Raw genomic sequence first — 15,210 nt, forward strand, 5'->3', positions numbered from 1 at the left:
TCTCTCTCTTCTTTCTTTCTCTCTATTCTTTCTTTCTCTCTCTCTTTCTTTCTTTTCTTCCTCTCTCTTTTCTTTCTTTCTCTCTCTTTTCTTTCTTTTTCTCTCTTCTTTCTCTCTTTCTTTCCTTCCTTTCTTTCTCTCTTTCTTTCTTTTTTTCTTTCTTTCTTTCTTTTTCTCTCCTTTCTTTCGACAGGGTCTCACTATGTATTTCTGCCTGGCCTGGAACTTGCTATATAGACAAAACTGACCTCACAGAGATCAGCCTGTCTCTGCCCCCAGAGTGCTGGGATTAAAGGCATGGGCTACCACCCCAGATTTATTTTTAATATACCCTATAAGACATTGCTTAAATCATGATGAGAGAACAACTTTTAAAAGGTATTGATTTGTAATTCAGCTGGCCAGCTATACAACTATATATTTGAAGCAAATTTCTCAAATGAATGGTTATCAAATGAGCAGCAATGTCTTCAGAGAACCGACAGATTATCCTGGTAATGTGAAGAAATTACTTGAGATTGTGTCTAAAGAAAAGAACTTGAGGTTTTCCTAGTGGCAGCATGCTTGCCTAAAAGGCGCAGGCCCTGGCTTCCATCTGCACATCATCATCATGACCATACCCCCCACCCCCACACACAGACAGACAGACGGGGGCGGGGTTACACACATACACTTACACAAATGAACAACAGCACTTTTCTTACCTAGCCATCTGCAGGTGTTTCTTTCTGAGGATGACTAGGGTCACTAGTAGCAGTCCGATTAGCAGCGTGCTGAGGATGGCCAGCACCGAGATCACCACCACGTTAGGGTTCATCTCTGTAACTAAGGGGGGAAGCCAGATGTCGCTATAGATTACAGGACATGGAAACTGACAGCCATGCCTAGCCTTTCATCTATCCTTAGGGATGTTGAGTTTATAATGAAGATGATAATGGCAAGAACCATATCTGTCTAAGGGAACCATTGTCTTCTAGCAGAGCTCTGGAGGCTGACGGATGGTCCTTAGGTATATGGAGAAGCTGAGTCTTTTTCCTAAGCCTCTCACATGCAGGATACTCTACACAGAAAGGTGCAAGTGTGAGAAGGATCAATGCCATGCCTTGCAACTATCTGAAAATTTAAAATAATCTAGAAGGCATTACCATGCATTACCATTGTGTTTAACATTTTCAAAAGCCTCGAAGGTGGCAGGCTCTTATTTTATGTCCGTGCCTTTAAAGTCAGGAAGCACAGCTGTATAGTTTGCTCTCAGCTAATAATGTATAGGAACAAGGCATTAGCAAGCCACCATCTGTAGTGGCACTTTCCTCATTACCAGAAGCAGGCTTTCTGACGATCTGTAGCCATATGCTCAGAGGTTTCCCATCTGCACCGACACAGAGATTAAATCTATTAATAAGTTGGAGAGTCCTTAAGAGTGGGGCCGCTCTCATGTATTTTCCCTGATGAAAGGTCTGCTCATCGTGTATGAACAGGGAACCAGAAGCAATGTTAATAGGTGCCATGTCTTTGTAGAAGTCTTCATGGTGATCCAGGGGAGATGCGGGCCTTCTTTTGCAGGTCAGAAAACAACACAACTGATGGGCCTGGCAGTACATGCCTGCACTCCAGCACTTGGGAGGCTGAGGAAGGAGGACTAGGGGCTTGGGGGCACTTTGGACTATATGAGTTTGAGGCCAGCCTGAGCTACATAATAACCTGTCTCCTTGAGAACTTGCGACTTGCCACCTCTGCTCAGGTTAGTGCCTGAGTGCTGAGAAGAGGGCCAGGCTCAGGCAACTCTACTGGGACCCCACACTTACTTGCCAAGCTTATTTGTTTTCACCTGTAAGAAAACTGGGCCAAAAAAAAAATCACCTGTTGCTCAAGTTTCCTGGGGAAAGGACCAGAATTAACAGACATTAAAGTGCACTTGAAAGAGTGCACCAAGAGTACAGAAGCTAGGCATGGTGGCATATGACTATAATTCCAGCTTTTGAAGGAAGGGATGAGGCAGGGGCATTCCTGTGACTTCAGGAAGGAATGATACGGGAGGATTCCTATGCATTCCAGGCCAGCCAGGACCATGCAGTGAGAACATGTTTCAGCTTCACTTTGCATCAAAAACCAAGTCAAATCAAACCAAACCAAACAGGCAAACAAACACCCAGGGGGACAGTGCCGTGAGATGCACGATGAAACATCATTAAAACATTGCCCGTGTCCTTTTCTCTCTTCTAACAAATAAAAAGTCAACAGCAAAGACTAAAAACAAAACAAAATCCCATCACTGCTTTTAGCTGATGAACGCATCACTGGTGTGAGAGACCCAAAAGCAGATCTGTTAAAGGGACAGTCAGATGGCCTGTCACTCCCGCCGAGAACGGTGCACATCCTACACTGCAGGAAAAGAATGAGGAGGCCGACATTGTTCCGGACTTTGCGTTAATCGCTAATTTCCCCATGCATGGCCGAAGTAGCGGCTTTCTTGCTTGGATTTTAAGTTAAGAATTGTAACTACTGTTTGACTGTAGTTACAGTCCTTTGGCTGACCCTTCAGCCAAGGACTAGTAAAGATGAGAACAAGTTGGTCAGGACTGTGTCTACCACTCTTGGGGACTCTTAAGGATGGTGACCTTGGGGATACCCTAGTCTTTTTGCAGCAAACACTAAGGCTTTCTGTATTTTTACTTCTGATTTCCAAAACAACCTAAAATGAAGCTGGAGAGGTGCTTCAGCTATTTAAAGCACTAGATGCTCTTCAGGGAATGTGGATTTGGTTCTCAACGCCCACATGTTTGCTCACAACCATCTCTTTCTCTAGTTCCGGGGGATCTGATATTCCCTTCTGATCCTTGAGGACATGAGGCATGTACATGTACATAGACACAAATGCAGGCTAGACTATATCCTCAGTAACAAAAATATATGAAGAATTCAAGCGCACTTTGGGCTTGGAGTCAAGGGCTCCCTGAACCTGAGGCTTGGGATATTTTCAGAGGAAGATTGGTTCTATCAAAGAAGCAGGTTATGCATATCTAGAAATATATTTTTATGTATATATTACAGCCTATCTACCTATCTATCTATCTATCTATCTATCTATCTATCTATCTATCTATCTAATATAATGTAAAAACTTCCAAAGACCATATTATCATAATCCGTGTAATTAATTACCCATTGTGGAGACAGCTATGAATGTAGGGACACTGGGGCTGTTGTGGCTGAAGCTGGTGACGCTGCAGTTGTAGGCGGTGGCCGGGAGGAGGCTGGAGATGGTCACAACATGGGAGGAAACAGCTATTGGTTCCTGGAGATGAAAAGAAGAAAACACATTTTATGCCACCCTCACCCCTTTTGTTTTTAAAACTATTTTTCATATCAAGGAGGTTGTATGCAGAGTAAAAACAATTAAAAGATGGAAAAGGTTAGTAGTGAAAAAAAATCATTCCTTCTTTGTTTATTCCTTTCCACACTACTCTGTTCCACGGAGGCGGCTGTCATTACTGGGTGTTTTGCTCCTTGTACATGTTTGATGGAGGTATAAATGTAGACAGTCATGAATGATAACACAGTTTACTGCTTATTTTTTACTTGAATCATCAGTATCTTTTACCATTCTTACTATTAGTCTGTATTAAGCTAAAAACAATTAAAACTGTGTGTATTGAATGATTGTCTGCCTGCCTGTATGGGTACCACATACGTTCAGTGCCTGGAGAGACCGGAAGAGAATACCATATCCACTGCAAACTGGGGTTGCTGACAGTGGTGAGCAATCATGTCAGTTCTGGGAGCCAGACCTCAGCTCTCTGCAGGAGCTGGAGGTGTTCTTAACCCCAGGCCATCTCTCCAGCTCCTGTTTCACCCTTTTTAAGGAGTGCACACAAGCCCATTGAGAGTCCTTTTTTTTTTTTTTTACCTCACCACCGTCCTACTGATGAAGGTTTAAGTGGTCATTGATTTCTTTATGTGCTATTGCCAACAACCAATGCTAAGTAAACACCATCTTGAAAACATAGGACTAATTGTGTGTGTGTAGTCTCCTACTGTATTTATATACGGGTGATGGTTAATGTTGGTCATCTGCTCGGCAGGACCTGGAGTCACCTACAAGGTGGGAGACTGTTTGGCACAGGTTAGCCTCTAGGCAAGTCTGTGAGAGATTTTATTGTGATCAGGTTAATCCCAGTAAGAAGACCCCCCTCCCCAAAGGAGGTTGGCGCTGTTCTCTGAGCTTGGAGCCCAGACTGCAATAAAAGGAGGAAGCTTTCTGAACAAAGACATTGTCATTCTCGGCTTCTCTGGGTTACTGACAAAATCTGACCAGCTGCCTCCAGCTCCTCTGCCAGGACTTCCCCACAATGAAGGACTGTACCCCAAAAATGTGAGCTGGAAGAGACTCTCCCGGAAGTTGCTTTTGTTTGAGTATTTTATCACAGCAACAGGAAAAACTAAAACACCAATGGTGGACACACACACACACACACACACACACACACACACACACTGCATGTGAAAATGTATATACTCATACATTCCCAACAGTTGAATTACTCAGTCACAAAGTATTCCTTTTTAAAACTCAAAACTATTAAAAGCTTATCCTTCACAGGCCAGCTTACCTGCTTACCACGGCTGTGTGGTGATGACTGTTTTCCTTCATTCTTTCTGACATGTCACATTCGTCTGTAGGCTTTGCCAATAAAAATTGTGTCTAGTAGTTTTGATTTGCATTTCTTATCACGAAGGAAGCTATAAATAATTCACATTGAAGGATCTTTTCTTCTTGTTTTACTATGTGTTTGCTTTGTCGTTTTTACTTGAAGTGATTCTTTACATATTAAGAGCCCTACCTCTTTGTCTGCATTCTCTATTTTTATCACACTCATCCAAAGCTGGCAATAGTAGATGATCAGAAGGAAAATTAGTTCATTTTAAAGAAGAACAAATTGCTAATTTGTTGGCTCCATGGGCAGACAGTCACACACACACACACACACACTGCACAAATAAAACAAAATGAACCAGCATGATCTCTTTTTCAAAATAAGATCCCTCACACCCATCAGAATGGCTAAGATAAAAAACTCAAGGGATGACACATGCTGGCGAGGTTGCGGAGAAAGGGGAACCCTCCTCCATTGCTGGTGGGAATATAAACTTGTACAAACACTTTGGAAATGAATCTGGCGTTTTCTCAGAAAATTAAGAACAGTGCTACCTCAAGATCCAGCTATACCATTCCTGGGCATATATCTGAAAGATGCTAAACCATAAAACAAGGACATTTGCTCAACTATATTTATAGTGGCATTATTCATAACAGCCAGAATATGGAAACAACCTAGATGCCCCTCAACTGAGGAATGGATACAGTAATTGTGGTACATTTACACAATGGAATACTAGTCAGCAATTAAAAACAAGGAAATCATGAAATTTGCAGGCAAATGGTGGGCTCTAGAAAAGATCATCCTGAATGAGTTAACCCAGAAGCAGAAAGACACATATGGTATATACTCATTTATAAGTGGATATTAGCCATATAATATAGGATAAATATACTAAAATCTATAGTCCTAAAGAAGCTAAATAACAAGGTGGACCCTAGGGAAGAGGCTGAAACTTCACGCAAAAGGACAAACAGGATAGACATTGGAAATAGGAGAAGACAAGAAACAGGACAAGACCCTTCCACAAGGGAACTCTGAAAGACTGTACCCATCAGGGTATCAAAGGAGATACTGAGACTCACAGCCAAACTTTGGACAGAGTGCAGGGAATCTTACGAAAGAAGGGGGAGATAGAATGACCTGGAGAGGATAGAAGCTCCACAATGAGACTAACAGAGCCCAAAACCCTGGGCCCAGGGGGCCCTGCTGAGACTGATACTCTAATCAAGGACCATCCCTGGAGAGGACCTCAACCCCCTGCTCAGAGGAAACCCATAGGCTGCTCAGTTTCCAAGTGGGTTCCCTAGTAAGGAGGCTGTCACTAACATGAACTCAGTGGCTGGCTCTTTGATTGCCTCCCCCTGGTGGGTGCAGCCTTGCCAGGCCAAAGAGGAAGATGATGCAGCCAGCCTTAATGAGACCTGATAAGCAAGGGTCAGAGGGAAGGGGAGGAGGTCCTCCCCTATCAGAGGACCAGGGAAAAGGCATAGGAGGAGAAGGGGGAGGTTGGGTGGGACTGTGAGGAGACAAGGAAGGGGGCTACAGTGGGGATACAAAATGAATACATAGTAATATATATTATATTAAATATATATTATATGAAACAGTACATCCTAACAAGATGGCAGCCAATGGGCACTTTTGATTTCTCATCCCATTCATAACTTGGTCTAGAAAAGAATTACAGCCAGGAAAGAAGACTTGCTAGCAGGACCAAATTGTAGCAGGTAGCTGACTAACTGTTGTCTCCTAATGGAAGACATCACTATAGTTACAGAAGAGAAAATTCATTCCTGGCAAAAGAGTTATTTTCCAAAAAGATTCTTAGAACAGAGACAGGACTTAGCTACTGAACACAGATCAAAAGAGATAAATTTGTAGATGGGACTATCAAAGAGGCAGAGGAATCAAAGCAGATTATCTCAGCAATCAGTCTGAAAAGATTTGTTCTCCCAGCCATCCTGTTCTTCCTTCTCAGACACAAGGCCTTCATTTTTTGAAAGAGCATCAATTATTTGTGCGGGAGGAATTACTCTGTCCCCTGCAGCGTATGAACTCCCTGGCTAACTGCTGCTTTTATTTCCCCCTCTGGCTTTAAAGCTCTTTCTTTCTGTCACCTCGCTACTCCCAGAGGTGGGCACTTCTGCCCCTTCATCATGACCTGGAGAAAAATCAAGTACTTTATCATTTCTGTTCCTCGTGACCCCAAAACTTAGGCAATAGTCATGTCTCAGGTTTTTTTGTCTTTTAAATTATTTCCACAATGTATAAGTTCCCAATCTTTGCTGGAGAACTTATATTTTACTTACTTCTACACTTGCATAATTATTTCTAATATCTTTTCAAGTTTAAAATATTATTAGATGATATAACAATTTATAAATAATTTTTAAAAGCTGAAGGCAGGAGTTGATTTTATGTTATTTTATTTTTATGTTCCCTAGCACACCTTTCAAACACTGGGCAACTAGTTCCTAACTGTTAAAGCATACTTGAGGTAGTAAAGTCTTTACAGGTATATCCCACAAATACTGCGAATTTCTACCTTTGCAACCCAGAAGAACAAGCAGGCAGTTTTCACACCTAGTAGTCCCATGAAACAGAAGCTTCTAGTTTCCCCCACTAGCCTTAATCAGAAGTAACTCAGAAGGAAAGTTGAGGCAGCTTCCTTTCAGTACCTGTAGCTTGGCATCGTGGCCCAAGCCAAGCTGTTGGCAGAGGACTTCGAAGAAATCAGCGACGCCCTCCTCAACCCACAGCAGGGTCACCGACGTCTGTGTTTTGTTCACTGCGAAGAGTGATTTCGGAGGGGCTGGCTCTGAGGGAAGAGCAAACTTTTAAAAAATGACATTAATACGCACATGTATGTTCTTTTAATCGTAATCAGGTGGCTGTCCCGAGAACTCACAGATAGGTCGGTAAGAGCCTGCACTTTATACTGCTTGTGAATGTGCCCACCCGCAAAGCCCGTCATCTACATCTGAAGGCGAGTGCTCTGTGTATTTCCCCACTTTTATTTTCAACTTCTCCTTTTGGACACTTCTGTTTTCTGCTTCAGCTTTATAGCCAGAGTCTATTAATAGTTCTGTGTCATCGTCCTGGAGCTAGTATTGTCCTGACAACACATAACTTTCTGGATGAGACACAGATAAAGGAAGAGCAGAAGGAGAAGGAGGTGGAGGAGGGGACGAGGGGCTCTTTTTCTTTAAGATGATGAAGTTTGGGCCTTAGACTCAACCTGTCTTCCTTTTTTCTTTCTTTTTTTTTTTTTTTTTTTTTTTTGTTTAAATTCTCCTCTTGGGTCAGAAATTGGATTCTTGAAACTGTAAAGAAAATTAAGAGAGATAAAACTAAACAGATAATACTATTTTTCTTTTTGGAAAAGGATGATGGAAGGGAACCAGATGCTTAGTAACACATTAGAGATGAAAGTTTTCTCACAGATCTTTTATCTTGATCAATAAATTAATACGTTAGTCATGGGCCCCGCACCATGCTATGTGGCCCACGTTCTGTTTGTTTCCAGGAATTGAGTCACTAGCTCAGTTGGCTTGGTCCTCTCTTCTGGTGAGTTTTCTACAGTCCTAGATCCCATTTCTGATTTTTTTTCTTCTCTTCTCATGTCCTGTATTGTGGATGCTATGTAGTGATGCCGTGTGGTGATGCCGTGTGGTGATTCTGTGGTGATGCCGTGTGGTGATGCTGTGTGGTAAATGCCGTGTGGTGATGCCGTGTGGTGATGCCGTGTGGTGATGCCGTGTGGTAATGCCGTGTGGTAAATGCCGTGTGGTGTTGCTGTGGTCCTTCTTTCCAGGTCCTCGGGTATGTAAACTGCTAAGCTGGCTGTCCTGGACAGATGCTGGGCCCTCGTCTTCTGGCAGATACCCTGGACACCGCTTGCCTGGACGTACTGTATCTTCTTCCTGGTTGAACTGGCAGTGCGCTCTCCCAGCCACACCTCCCTTCCAGATAGCCAGATCTCTGCTGTAGATCCTCCGCTGTTGTTAGTTGATTTTTTTAAAAATACTTTCTGCCCCACTCTCCTGAATCTGGTCCTTAATCCTGGATTTTCACAGTGCTTGGATGTCCTGTGAAACTGTTGCCCCCTTTCAAGTCTTTTCTGGTCAGGTTTGTACTTCTTTTTAGAATATCATAATTATGGCCTGGTAAGCAAACAAGTATTTTAAAAGAAGAATCAATGCAGGTGGCCTCAACTTGCTTCCAACTAGAAAAAGTTATTTTTTTCTTGAGAACGTGACAAGTTTAGGTGAGAGTGTTAAACGGGAGAAGAGTCAGCCTGGACGGGTGAAAACCCCAAGGTGTGCTAGGATCTCCTTGCCACTGGCAAGTGTAATCTACTCCTCCAGGAAGCCTTCTGTCTCACTTCATTTCTGAGGAAAAGAGACAGACGAACCCTCAAGTGTCAAAGGTCACTGTCTCCTCCCATTCTTCACTGCTGACAAGACTGAGTTGGATGTAAATCTGCCGTGATTTGTACCAGCTTAGAATCAGGTCTTGGAGAGCAAGCGTGTATGGTCAGAGAAGAACTGGATAATTTTAGGCTTAATATTTCTCTTCTAAGAACACATACTACAAGGCCATTCAGAGCAGCATGCACCCCTGACCCTGACACCTGTAGCATAGGAGCAGAAAGGTCAGGAGTTCGAGGGCAGCCTCCGTTCCACAGCAAGTTTGAGGCTAGAATAGGTTGTATGAAAACATGTCTTAAAAACCAATCTAACAAAAAAAAAAAAAAAAAAAAAAAAAAGAGAGATTAAAAAGTGATTTAAGGGTGGCAAATTGCCTGCCAGTCAAGCATGAGGTCCCCAGTTCGGATACCCAGCACCACATACAAAGTCAGGCAAGGTGGCCTGTGATTCCAGCATTGAGCAGAGAGGTACAGGCAGATCCCAGGAGCTCTCTGGAACCAGCAAACTCTGGGTTGAATGAGATACCTTGCCTCAAAGAGGAAGGTAGAGAGTGACTGGGAATGAATCCAGATGATGTGCATGTCACACAGCACCACACAGACAAGCGTGTGAAGCACCACATGGTCAGGGGGAAGGTGCCGAGGCTAATTACCATTGTTTGATATGGACCATAAGAGGATTAAAGAGGATGAAGCCGCTGCCTCTCTCAGGAGGGGAACTGACCTCTGAAGTCAGGGCAGATGCCTAACCCTTTGTGCTTCTCCAGGAAACCCCTTCTTTCTCCTGAGATCATAAAGGCAATAGTCAAGAATAATGCTTAATTTTGGAGCAGAGCCTAATGTCTTTGTTGTGAGATTCATCTTTTTCTCCTAATCCATATCCTTACTTCCTTTCTTTCGGTGGGGGCAGGGCAGAGAGAGAGAGATACAGAGACACACATACAGAGAGACAGAGGATACAGCAAGATACAGAGAAAGACACAGAGAGAGACTGAGACTACCCCGTCTTGGATATCACTGTGTGCCTAGGCTGCCCTTCTACCCATGGCAGTCCTGCTTCAGCTTCTGAAATGTAGGGAGTGAAGGCATGTGACACCGTGTCCCTGTCACTCTTTATGCTGATGACACTCATCGCAGTAACTGTCGGCCGAACAATATTTACGAGCTCCTGTTGTATCCGAAAGGGCCGTAGTGGGCCCCTCACTATTTGTGTTTCATTCGTTTAAACTTGACGAGTTTTACAGACCTCCTGCAACGTGACATTGGCAGGAAGGATTAAGTCGTCATGCTGTAAAAATCATCTCTATTACTGATGTGGGGGCAAAAAAACTACTTGTAATCGTCAGTCTCCGTGTGGAGTTTTCCATAATTTCCTTCATGTGTAAAAATACACGTCTGCAGCCTTTTTTCATGTATATTATAATAAAGTTTTCACAGCAGAATAAAGTATTTTCATATCAATTATTTTCAGCTGCGAGAAGCAAACTATCTCCCACGGAAGCAGTGGAGGCTTCCAGGAGAGGCAGCATGATGCTCGGGTTGATGAGAGGAAAATCTGCAAGAGAAAGCAATGTTGGAAGGAAGGGGGGGGGGGGAACTACTCAGGATGAGTCATGATAGGTGTGTTACGGTAAGTGTGTTTGTTGCAATACATGTATCACAATAAGTGTGTCAGGATAAGTGTGTCACATGTGTGTCACGATAAGTGTTCCAGGATAAGTGTGGCAGGATACGTGCACCATAAAGTCTGGAGGAGAGAAGTTTAAGCAACAGGAGTCTGTCAGATCTGGGACTTTTTGGACCTCTCTCCATCGACCTAGGAAGACTCATTTCCTAAATTTAACCAGGAATTTGAATATTTAAGAAAGAATACTGAAGAATCTAAGAAGCACTCAGACAAACTTTAGCAAACATATTTAAATCATGAATTAGGGGCTGGAGAGGTGAATCAGAGCACTAGCTGCTCTTCCAGAGGACCCAAGTTCAGTTCCCAGCACCCTCATGGAAACTTAGAACTGCCTGCAATTCCAGTCCCAAGGGACCTAATGCTCTTTCTGGATTCTGCAGGCACCAGGCATGCAAGTGGAGCAGAGATGCATGCAGGCAAAACACTCATTAAAAAACCTATTGACAATGGTGTGCGGGGTATTCATTAAATTCTTGCTGTACCAAATACGTTAAAAAATTCTTCTCCGTGGTCAAATTGTGTCTTTGAGAATTTTTCGTTCTCACCAAAGTTTTCATGGCTGAGATTAAGAACGCCTAGCTGATGTCCTAAAATCTAGTTTCCAAAAAAGGGAAGAGAAAGCCACAGTGTGGTGGGTGTGGTTTGTTCCTTCCCCCAAAAATCGCGAAGCCAGTAAACCATAAGGAGCGGCAGCCGCACAGGAGGTCCAGCCTGTCTGCAGCTCCAGGCTGGGCGTGTGTGGAGCTGATCCCCCGCTCCAGCTAGCTCTCAGGGGAACTGCTTGCTGCTGTGTGATCCGGGTGAAGCGGAACTTCACAAGGGTGGTTTACAGGGGTGGAGATGGGTTTTCTCTTCCTTTGCTGGCTCATCCCACCCTCTCTGCCTGGAATCTTCTCTCTGCTAAGCCTCTGGGTGCTGGAATGGGGGCCACGCCCAAGCTCCTCAGTCTCTAATTCATCATCCCAGATCGGAAGTTCCCTGTGATCTCCGGACACAGATCGGTCATCTCTTCGCTTGACACCCTCACTGTAGTTTTCATCTCATTTTTTTTTGTTTTGTTTTGTTTTTAAGTTTGAAGAACCATGGGCTCTGAGCACACCCTTCCCCATCTCCCTTTCATGATCCTGCCTGTCTCAGTGTTTCACTGAATTGCACAACCATGAAACAGGGTTGCTCAAGAGCCAAGCTGAGGAGTTTCTATATCTCTCACTTCCTACATTTGTCCCAAAAGAAAGTCCTGGAGCCTCACTCTCCAAAATAAGTCCTGAATCCTGTCCACATCTTTCCATTTTCATTACAGCCACCTTAACTAAAGTCACCCTGATTTCTCATGGAATTTGACTAAATAGCAATGATCTTTTCCATACTAGGACAACTAACCTCTTTAAGTAAGTCCTCTGCTTTCACTGTTGACTCAACTCTTTTCAATTCTGACATGTGCATGTGTGTACGTGTGTGTGTGTACGTGTGTGTGTGTGTGTATGTGTGCGCTGGTTATGCAGTATGTGGCGTGTGTGTGTGTGTGTGTGTGTGTGTGGTGTGTATCCTGTGTGCCAAGGCACTTGTGTGGTGGTCAGATTTGGGGAACTGGTTCTTTCCTTCTAGCATGTGTGTCCCAAGGTACAACTTAGGCCATCAGGCCTGGCAGCAAGTGCTGAACCATCTGGTCAGCCCCGCCATGATGTTCTAAAATGACCCCAGAATAAACCCATCATGAATAGAAATTGTGTGTGCTTTTCTATTTCGTAATATTACGTTTTTAAGGAATTAAATTAATTAATCTTGCAGAAGTTGCCCTAAAGAATGATTTGTGCTCGCAGTTAAGGCACAACTTTGATTCTTCAACACTTTACATCAGCAGCTCAGCGAGAATTTAGCATTTGCCACGGAGTTTAGAATCAGAGACCATCTTAAGGCTCAATATACACTGAGGTGCAGAGGAACACACTTTCTGAGTAAACTGGAGAAAACAACTCGTGCTTCTGCTTCTAGTGAGATGTGTCTGTGTGACCTCTTCACTCATGGAGATACGAGCATAAGGAATAACAGAAAGGGTTTGACGCTCTCATGAACATGTTCAAGTGCACGTGAGGAGTTAGCACATGTCTGAAACAGTGATGGCGGCAAGATGCAGTAACTATTCAGAATATATATATTTGTCATACTACAGACACATTTTAATTTTGAAACACAAAGAAATGCTGAGGTCTCTGCTGCCAACCTTGGCTATTGATGCCAGTGTTTCCTTTGTGTTTCGCCTAGTTTGTTTGTGACATCGTGTCGCTCTGTCACCTGGGCTAGGCTGCAACTAAGCGCCCTCCTGCCTTCAGCGTGCATTTGCTTATGCGTGCCTACGCTTACACCAATGAGGCCCCAGAAGCCTACCACAGAGCTTCCTGCCAGCCCATCCTCCATCACCCATGGCCAATGGCAGAGTGTCAATTCCCAGACTCCCTTTAAGCCTCAAAAAGGAAAGGTGCCCGTAATACTTGGCAGATTTTTTCCATGAGTTACCATTGTGATTGCACACACACACTCAGTGTTGGGCAAACTGCAAAGTGCATTCAGCAAGTAATGGTCAGGTTGGGCTTATCGTCAGACCCCTGTCATTATTTATTTGTATTGAGAGCCTTAGGACGCCTATCCTCCTACTCATAAGCTAAACCACCTGCGCACTCTTCTTACCTAGCTTGACGAGGCGGAGCATGGAGGTGTTACTCCCCCTCTCAGTGCAGGCCGTGACAGAAAGGTTGTAGATGTCTCCCGCAGGCAGGCTGAGGATGGCCGTCATGACGCTGCGTGTTACCTGCAAGACCATCAGGATCTGTGACTTCAGTGTGGAGCGAGTGAGCCGGCACCTCACCCTACAAGTGACTCCAGCAGACAGCCACAACCCACGAGTTTACACTGCAACATCCAATTGACTTCGCCATTTTACTGCTTGATTGGGCTGTTTGAATGTAAGCCGTCTTAAAGGGCCTAACACAAAACGCCTTGAATGATTTTCCAGGGGCTTTCTTTGTTTGTAATGGCCATTACTCTGGTGCCACTGCACATATTCATGACAGCTTTTAGAAAAGACGCTTACTGTACGTGGTTCTGGAGAAACCTAGACATGTCTGTACACTCAGGACTTTTTACCTGAAGGCTCTAGTTCTGGTCTTCTCCACACCAGCAACTTGCAGTTTAGTTCCCATCCTGCATTGCCTCCCTTTGCCTCCACCTGAAGACTAGTGTTTGGACCTTAGGGATGAAGTCCAGAGAGCGTGCCACCAAGCGGCGGGTGTGGCAACAGAACAGAGACGAGGGAATCTCTCATCTTCTGTTTCCTTCAGCCTTTTTGTTTGTTTTGGATGAAACAGTTTATCTGCACCCTAACTAATCACACACAAAAGCTTAGTAAAGCAGAAGAAAAGAAATCAATATTCCAAATGCACTCAGGTATTTAGGAATTGGGGGTAAGTGGTGAAAATATTGATATCTGCTAATGGTAGTTTGTTTGAAAATGTCTAGCATCCTAAGAAAAAGCTCCAATTCTATATAACATGGTTGGTTTTTGAGGCAGGGCCTCATGTAGCCTAGGATGGCCTTGAATTTGCTGTGCAATTGAAGGTGACCTTGAACTCCTTCTCATGCCCCCACCTTGTCACTACCACTACAGCCAGCTTTCAAATCACAACTTTACATGTAGGTGAAATTGGTACCAGCCATGACTTCAGCTCCCTGTCAGAGATGTAAAAGTAACTTAAGGGTTGTCAACAGCCTTCGCAACCAACTTTTCAGATGCCTGATGTCAGGGCTCAAAGAAACATACACTCTTTTTAATTTTCTTCTTCCCTTCAGCAACAACCGTCCAGTGCAGCATTCTAGAATGAGACAGGTCAGTGGTGGTATCGCCATAGGTCCAACTGATATACAGCAGACTGTTGAAGTACTCCACAGAGGTGATTTCCGGAGCCACGGGGGCTGCAAGGAAGGAAAGAGCCACAATTCAGAACCAAAGCTAATGGCTTTGTTCTTCCCAGCCAAGCAGAAGATCCCAAATGAAACCGACTTTGAACATTCACTTCAAGCCCGAGGTAGTGGCACACACCTTTAATCCCAGCACTCAGGAGGCAGAGGCAGGTGGATTTCTGTGAGTTCAAGGCCAGCCTGGCCTACAGAGTGAGTTCCAAGATAGTCAAGACTACACAGACAAACCCTTTCTCAGGGAAGAGAGAGAGAGAGAACAAAAATTAAAAAAGAAAAGACGATAGCATAGAAACAGAAGAGGAGGTAGTGGTTCAGGTTGGGCAGTTGCTATATGGACCACCTTAGACACAAAGCAGCCAAACCCATCGTAGCCTGAGGATATCAAGGCCCTTTGTAAAAACCACAGTTTCAAGATGCCTAAAATGACTGACTTCTCAAGCGTATTTGGTACATCACTTAGT

The 15,210-nt window shown here is 43.9% G+C and overlaps 1 protein-coding gene across 3 annotated transcripts in view; it reads right to left on the reverse strand.

Annotated features, from left to right (window-relative positions):
- The window catches only part of Ptpro (protein tyrosine phosphatase receptor type O), a 198,680-nt gene that overhangs the window by 42,759 nt on the left and 140,711 nt on the right, over positions 1-15,210 (reverse strand). For 2 of the 3 annotated variants that reach the window (XM_055610517.1, XM_055610509.1), the window contains exons 11-15: positions 14,592-14,743; positions 13,463-13,583; positions 7,340-7,479; positions 3,163-3,295; positions 705-825 (exon numbers count right to left, since the gene is read on the reverse strand). In XM_055610517.1, the coding sequence (XP_055466492.1) occupies positions 705-825; positions 3,163-3,295; positions 7,340-7,479; positions 13,463-13,583; positions 14,592-14,743 (667 nt within the window). Of the gene's footprint in view, positions 1-704; positions 826-3,162; positions 3,296-7,339; positions 7,496-7,569; positions 7,644-13,462; positions 13,584-14,591; positions 14,744-15,210 lie in introns of those variants that run through there. The other variant, XM_055610527.1, reaches the window with a different exon arrangement.

This window comes from Psammomys obesus, unplaced genomic scaffold (assembly GCF_907164565.1).
Source record: "Psammomys obesus unplaced genomic scaffold, mPsaObe1.curated_primary_1811, whole genome shotgun sequence".
Taxonomy (NCBI): domain Eukaryota; kingdom Metazoa; phylum Chordata; class Mammalia; order Rodentia; family Muridae; genus Psammomys; species Psammomys obesus.